The following is an 8042-nucleotide window of genomic DNA, read 5'->3' as shown; positions in this document are numbered from 1 at the left end:
TGAAGCTACTGTGGGAGGAAGAGCCACATATGCCATTCTTGGATTTCAGGCTCACAGAATCAAACAGGGGAGTGACATGACATGATTAATTTGCATAAAGGTTCTGTGTGTGTGTGTGTGTGTGTGTGTGTGTGGCAGGGGGGTGCAGATGAGAAGTGTGTTTGTGACTGGGAAGTGGCTGACTGGAGAAATTTTGGATTCCTTTCCTTTCCATACCATTCCTACCCAAATTTATCAGTAAACCTTTTGGTTCTCTTGGCCTCATCACCTTCCCTTTCCAAGCCACCACTATCTCTTATCTGAACACAATAATTTCCTATCAGTTGCTTCTATTCTTGTTTCCTGTAATTCTCCACAGGGCTGCCAGCATTTTTAAAAGCCTAAATCAAGTCATCCTCCTGCTTGAAACATTCAATGGCTTTCCATTGCAGTTAAAACACAGTCTTTACTGGAGACTCTTAAGTTCCTGTGTAATCTGGACCTTATCTTCCCCACCATCCTTTTAGTGCCACTTTCCTCCTTACTTACTGGCCAAACCCCACAAGCCACCCTACAGTTCATTTTCCAGTTACAAGTGTTCATTTTTCATATGTACATGTGATGCTGTTATTAGAATAAATCAAGAAAAAACCAAAAAAGTTAATTTTTCAGAAAACATTATCTAGTATAATAGTTCTGAAATTGTAATTGCTGTAACATTTTAATCAAACTAGTACAAATTGTACTTGATCTTTGAAAATAAAACAAAGAATGATTAAGGGAAAGAATGTTCTACTCCTGGTTCTGAGATGTGAAATACTGATAACATAGAGAAAACTGTTGACTTTAAATAGCAAATTTTAGTTCATTCAAAGCACATTCTTTAACCATGGGACAGTCATTATTGATAGATCTTAAGTCTTTTTATTTTTTTGAGACAGAGTCTCACTCTGTTGCTCAGGCTGGAGTGTGGTGGCTTGATCTCGACTCACTACAACCTCTGTCTCCTTGGTTCAAGCGATTTTCCTGCCTCAGCCTCCCACGTAGCTGGGACTACAGGCGTGCGCCACCACCTCTGGCTAATTTTTGTATTTTCTTAGTAGAGTCGGGCTTTCACCATGTTGGCCAGGCTGGTCTCGAACTTCTGACCTCAGGTGATCCACCCAACTCGGCCTCCCAAAGTGCTGGGATTACAGGTGTGAGCCATTGCGCCTGGCCAGTCTTAAGTCTGAAAGAGCTACGTTCTCACATTTGGAATTTTTTCTTTGTCTAGTAAGCCTGACTTTCTTACTCTTACACACAAAACATCAATTTGAGCAATATCTGGCATATTTTCCAAGAATTTATTTAAAATCTGGCATACCAAATGCTGAACTGTATTGCCATTTGCCTCAACACACTTCAAGAAGAACATAAAACAATTAAAATAATTTGAAATGCCATTGTCTTTATCTTCTTCATCAACTTTGGTCAAATGAAATAATATATTGCTTCAAATTCTATTACTCATCGAAGGTTCATGATTACAGATGACTACAGTTTATTTACGATAATGAACAAATGTCTCTCTTGAAAAGCTGACTACCAGCCTGGCACGGCGGCTAACGCCTGAAATCCCAGCACTTTTGAGAGGCCGAGGCGGGCAGATCACCTGAGGTCAGGAGTTCAAGACAGCCTGGCCAACATGGTGAAATCCCGTCTCTACTAAAAACACAAAAATTAGCTGGGCGTGGTGGCGGGCGCTTGTAATCTCGGCTACTGGAGAGGCTGAGGCAGGAGAATCGCTTGAACCCGGGAGGTGGAGGCTGCAGTGAGCCAAGATCGCACCATTGCACTCCCGCCTGGGGGACAGAGCGAGACTCCGTCTCAATAAAAAAGAGAAAAAAACAGAAAAAGAAAAAAGAAAAGAAAAGCTGACCACCTAGTAGTATTGTGTTGACGGGCGTGTAATGTGGACCTCTCTGTGACGGGCAAGTATTCTCTGGCAGTTACACGGCACCGCCTGTGCAGATCGGCGCCATCACCGGCTTCCCGCCCTGTGCGATTAAAAGGCCACCTTCGGGGACAGCAGCCTCCTCTCCATCCCCAACGCGCAGGGACCAGCCCTGATAGGCGTGGGCTGCAGCTGGTCCAAGGCTGACGGTCCCAGGGCTGCATTCTCCTTCCAGTCACCTCAGACTCTGGAAAGCGAGCCGTGGAGGGCCTCAGAGGGCCCCTCTGCAGTTCCTTGGGGAAAACAAGGGTCTCCCCAGCTGGGCTGGAGCAGCCACGTGCCCACTGGGAAAAGGGTCCTGTCCACCATTTCCGGCAAACGCCCCCATAGCTGTGATAAACATGTGATGGCTTTCCTGTACCAAGAAAGGAAAATTTTCCTTAAAAATAACGAAAAGAGGTGGGGAGGGGACTCTAAGTTCCATTTAAGATTTTCCAAACTCGTTGTGTCTCATCCATACGCTGAGGCTTAGCATGAAAATTTGGAGCGAAAGTCCCCAGGGTTCACCACAGGGAATGAAACAAAGTATCTCGCCGGTAGCTCCAGGTCTCGTAAACCGTGGAGCTCCTTCAGTATAACGCCCTATTACGTGCCACATTAGATGAGGAGGAAATAAGAGGAAGGATACGGTAGAGGCTTTAGAATGGGGTTGAGTCTTAGGACTTGTGGGGTAAAGGAAAGTCGTTTCCCTCCGTTTAAGGCAGGGAATCAAACAAAACGCCGGCACCGCAGGCACCGCAGTCGCACTCCTGGGGCCTCGTGGCTTTCCCGCGCGCCCGCCTTGGGGGCGGGGAAGAACCCGGATGGAACCACCCTTGCAGCCGGGACCCCCCGCAGTCTTTGAATGGCAGCGGGGCGGAGTTGCCATCCCTTCTGTGCTCTGATTGGTTTGGCTCCGCACTCTTCTCTTCGTGATTGGGCTTTCCTAGTGCCAGTCACAGAGCGACGCTGGTCTCCCAGATTGTTGCTAGAAGGAGACGGCGTCGACGTCTGACTAGACTCGCAGCGACTTATCTTTCAGTCGTGCGCTCCTTATCCGGCGCTCGGAATTTGTTCCCGGCTTCAGGGCTGCGGGACCTGGAACTAGGCGTATCGAGGCGGCTCGAGAACGATCCAGGGGAGCCGAGGCGCTCCTCTTGTCATCCCACTCAGCGCCATGTCCTGGATGTTCAAGAGGTGAAGGGGGCGGAGGGGGTGGGGCGCTGGGGCTAAGGGCCTGGAGGCGTCCCCAAATGAACCTGACCTTACCAGCGTTCCTCCACGTTCCCCGGGCGATTTGTGCAGCTGTATTCGTTCTGTTGGTCGCATATGTGGCCGCGGGAGAAATAAATGCATTGTCTTGGCTGGCGAGTAGGGGCTATTAGGGCGAGTCTCGTGTTAGGGACTTGGGAAATCTCTGTCACCGACTGTGGGGGGCCTGGGGCTTAAAGCCTCTCGGCCCATGCGTTATTCAACAAAACATCCATTAGATACCCACTGTGCGGCAGGCATTATGCTCGGTGGAGGGCCGAGTAAGCCAGCCGTTATCCCCAAGTGGCTCACAGCTTATGTGTATGCACAGACGTGCAGATACGTATTTGCAGAGGAGCTAATAGAGAGAATGCGCCACTTGCAAGGAAAACGCAGCGCAAATAAGCGACTGTTCTTAGGAGAATGGAAACTTTCTGCAATGCTCCAGTAGACTTCCCCTCACTTTTCATTGTCCAAATTGGTTTTTATGGTCATTCCCGAAACAGTTACACGTAACGGGTTTGGGGTAATGCTTAAACCAGCGACGGGAGGCGGGTACGGGTGGCTTGGGGCCAATTTCCCACGGTGGCGTGGCTTAGATACCAGAATAAAGTAAGTGTTCTGCTCGGAGGGAGTTACAGTGATGGATGCTGGATGTATTTTCTGGAAAATTATAAACAACTTCGTATACAATAGTAGTTGTATTTTTGTAAGTCTTTTGTAGCTGAATCCCTATTGAAATTTTGGCATATAATTTTATTTTTTTAATAATTTATATTTTTGAGATGGAGTCTCGCTCTCTCGTCCAGGCTGGAGTGCAGTGGCACAATCTTGGCTCACTGCACCCTCCGCCTCCCGGGTTCAAGAGATTCTCCAGCCTCCCGAGTAGCTGGGATTACAGATGTGCGCCACCACGCCCGGCTAATTTTTGTATTTGTAGTAGAGACAGGGTTTCACCATGTTGGCCAGGTTGGTCTCAAATTCCTGACCTCAGGTGATCCACCTGCCTCTGCCTCCCACAGTGCTGGGATTCCAGGCGTGAGCTACCACATCTGGCCCATAATTGTATTTACAGACATCATATACATTTCAGTTTAGATGATTTTCACTAGGAAAGATATTAGTGAGCTCTGACTAGGCTTTTCATTTTGAATTCCTAGGGGGCAGGTAGAAGAGCCAATATTGAAAACAGGTAAAGTTCCCGGGAAGCCTTTTCCACTCACTGCAATTCCTGCTTTAACGAGAGTAACTAACTATTAGTCTTTACTGTGATTCCCATGTAAGATTTCATTTGCTGAAGTAAAGCATGAGAAAACCACTCATATGGTCTTTGGAAGTACTTAAATACTGTTTTTCTTTGCCTTTAAAAAAAAAATAGGGATCCTGTTTGGAAGTACTTGCAGACTGTGCAGTATGGAGTTCATGGAAATTTTCCACGCCTCTCATATCCAACTTTCTTTCCACGTTTTGAGTTCCAAGATGTTATCCCTCCAGATGACTTCCTAACTAGTGATGAAGAACTAGATTCCGTTTTATTTGGAAGTTTGAGAGGTCATGTGGTTGGACTACGCTATTACACGGGAGTAGTGAGTATAATAGTAGATAACTAAATTAAATTTTGATTATATTTGTGGCGTTAATCTAGAAAATAAGAGAATTAGCAGGTGATGTGTACGGTTCATCTTTATTTTACTTTAAGTTAATGAAATATTTGTACCCCAAAAATAAAAAATACCTCAAGTGACCCTCCCACCTCAGCCTCCCAGAGTGTTGGGATTACAGGAGTGAGCCACTATGCTTGGTCTCAGTGCGTTATGTTTAGTTATTATGGGTAACACCCCGCCCCCACACCCCAGTGCCTTGTTCATGTCATCGATTTGTTGCAAAAAGGAGGTAGTTTTGTGAAATCTTCTGGATTTTATTCTTTCATTTCTCCGTATGTTTCTTACTTTTAAGCTTCTTAAATCTTTTTTATTTTTGGGTGTCTGAAGCATGTTCAGCAGGAGATTCCTTGGGAGTTTCATGTTCTGGATTTGTTTTTCTCCTATATTTCCTTTACATTGGAAGTTTACAAGTTGTTTTTTGATTGTCTGAAATGTGTTGTCTACGAGATTCCTTAGGGAGAAACAGTATTTCCTAAGTTTTTGTCATAATTGTGGCATTTTATGAATGACAGTTTCATAAAATGAAAGTTGTGAAGGACTTAATGACAGTTGGGCTGAATTTAAAATCTTTGTAATATATAGTTTCTCTCCATATCCTAATGTTGTATAGAATTTTCAGGCCAGTGTGATTTTCTCTTTCACTTAAGAGAATTGGATTTTTTTTTTTTTCCTTTTTTTTTTGAGACCAAGTTTCGTTTTGTTGCCCAGGCTGGAGTGCAGTGGCCTGATCTGGCCTCACGGCAATCTCTGCCTCTCAGACTCAAGCAGTTCTCCCACTTCAGCCTCCCGAGTAGCTGGGACTGCAGGTGTTTGCCACCATACTCAGCTAGTTTTTGTATTTTTTTTTTGTAGGTTTTGGTATGTTGTCCAGGCTGATCTGGAACTCCTGGGCTCAAGTGATCGCCCACCTTGGCCTCCCCACGCGCTGAGATTCTGTGCCCAGCCTCTAGTTTTTTCTAATAGATTCTTGAAATCTATCAGTTCTTATTTCGTATCTATGTATTCTCTAGCTCTCATATGCTTTTCTGAGCTTTTCTGTTTCAGATTTGTGCTAATTTTTCAAAACTTACATTGTTTTCAATAATTATTTTATACCACCATGAAATACTAGATTATGGTAGTTATTGATCTTAGAACAATCAGTATTTTGGATCTGAGAATAATCTCTGTGACCTCAGTAAGCTAGTGTGTGTTGAAAAAATGTAATCATCAGTTTTCTTCTTTTGCCAAATATATATATTTTAAATTTTATTTTTTCCAGGAACACTGTGTTGAGATATCATTTATTTTATAATTAATACATGTTCTTTTTTTTTTTTTTCCTGAGACAGAATCTCGCTTGTGTTGCCCAGGCTGGAGTGTAGTGGTGCAGACTTGGCTCACTGCAACCTCTGCCTCCCAGGTTCAAGCGGTTCTTCTGCAACAGCCTCCTAAGTAGCTGGGATTACAGGCATGCGCCATCATGCCTAGCTAACTTTTTGTATTTAGGAGAGATGAGGTTTTGCCATGTTGGTCAGGCTGGTCTTGAACTCCTGACCTCAGGTGATCCACTCACCTTGGCCTTCCAAAGTGCTGGGATTACAGGCATGAGCCATCGCGCCCAGCCGTGTTCATTATTTTTAAATGGCTAAAAAAGCATTAAATCTTCTAAAGTGTATCATTCAGAACCGTAACTTATCTTCTACACTTGTGTGAGTATATGCATGTAAATTGGAATCATATTACATATTAATAAAAATAAGATCATATTATCCCTAATGTGATTAGGAATATCATCTATATTGGACTTATAATTTCCTTATTGATGGACATTTTTGAGTTAATCACTATTATAAAAAAGTAATAAAAATTGAGGTACTATCTTTGCATACTTGTTATTTTAAGTTTTGTCTTCTTTATTGAGATGTGGTTTACATATGATAAAATGTACATATTTTAAGTGTATGATCCTAGTGTTTTGACAAAGATGTATACCTGATAACTATTACCCCAATCAAGATACAGATTGTATCCATCTCCCTGAAAGTATCTTGTATCCTATTACAATCATTTTTCCCTGCTCCTGCCCTAGGCAACTGCAAGTCTGATTTCTATCACTATAGATAAGTTTTGCCTATTCTAGAACTTCACGTACACTGAATTATACAATATGTACTATTTTAAGTCTGGCATTTTTCACTCAGCGTAATTTAAGTACTTCTTTGGTCAATTTTGGTTATTTATATTTTTGAAGAAAAGCATCCATTTTATTTAGATAGTGGAACTTATTCCCATAGAATTGTGCATAGTAATCATGTATCCTTATAAAATTGTAACTCAGATTTTCTGGAATTGGGATTTGGTGGTGTGACAAACTTGTGATGCTCACAAGTGACCAGAACTCCTATTCCTGAAGGATTTTGAGATCAAGGAACACGTATTTAAACTCCCGTTTATGCCTTGGTTCTAGTTCCTCTTTCCAAGTTGAATAACCATTTTTTTGGTGGTTTTAAGTTGGTGCTCTGAACCTTAATTTCAGTACTCTTAACAATGAATTGTCAAATTTTGATAAAATGTGCCATTTTTTAAATGTCTGCCAGAACACAATTTTATATGCCTTATTGGCTCCATTAAACTTTTTAAAAACTTTAAAAAAAAGGTGGTTGTGTTCCTTTTTTTATTCTTTGCATTATACATTTGTGTCTTTTTTATTGATTAACTGTGACGTCATTTCAAGACAGCCTCTTGTAGATTTTTCTTAATGATTATGTTTCTTGGCTTAATAATTACTCTCTTACATTCGGTTTTTCTACTTAGGTTCATTTTCTTTTTTTTTTTCTGTTGGACTTGCAATTTGAACCTTAATTTGAGTCATTTAATCTTTTTATCTTTAAACGTGTAAATATTGCATTGCCTTTAGGCACCAAGATTTGTTATATAGTATCATTCTTTATTTTTAACTCTGGTGTTTTTTTATTCTTATTTTTATTTTTTCTTTGTTTTGTTGTTTTTTTTTTTTAAGTGTGTTTTCAATAAGTGTATGGTTAAATTTTTTATTTTTTGACCCATCAATGGCTTTATTTTATAATAAGGTGGTTTATTTCTTTTTCTATTTTAAAATACAGTTATGTGTTGGTTAACAATGAAGATACTTTCTGAGAAATGTGTTAGATGATTTCTTTGTGGGAACGTAGAGT

The 8042-nt window shown here is 41.8% G+C and overlaps 1 protein-coding gene across 6 annotated transcripts in view; it reads left to right on the top strand.

Annotated features, from left to right (window-relative positions):
• The first annotated feature begins 2917 nt into the window (after nt 1-2917).
• LOC105470045 (helicase like transcription factor) overlaps nt 2918-8042 on the top strand; it is a 55212-nt gene continuing 50087 nt past the window's right edge. For 3 of the 6 annotated variants that reach the window (XM_011721759.2, XM_011721758.2, XM_011721757.2), the window contains exons 1-2: nt 2918-3148; nt 4581-4788. In XM_011721759.2, coding sequence (XP_011720061.1) covers nt 3129-3148; nt 4581-4788 — 228 coding nt within the window. In that variant the 5' untranslated portion in view covers nt 2918-3128. The remainder of the gene's footprint in view (nt 3149-4580; nt 4789-8042) is intronic. The other 3 variants (XM_011721762.2, XM_011721761.2, XM_011721760.2) reach the window with 1 other exon arrangement.

The sequence above is a fragment of the Macaca nemestrina genome, chromosome 2 (assembly GCF_043159975.1).
Source record: "Macaca nemestrina isolate mMacNem1 chromosome 2, mMacNem.hap1, whole genome shotgun sequence".
Taxonomy (NCBI): domain Eukaryota; kingdom Metazoa; phylum Chordata; class Mammalia; order Primates; family Cercopithecidae; genus Macaca; species Macaca nemestrina.
The sequence above is the reverse complement of the archived record's forward strand: the minus strand, read 5'-3'. Positions and strand labels throughout refer to the sequence as shown.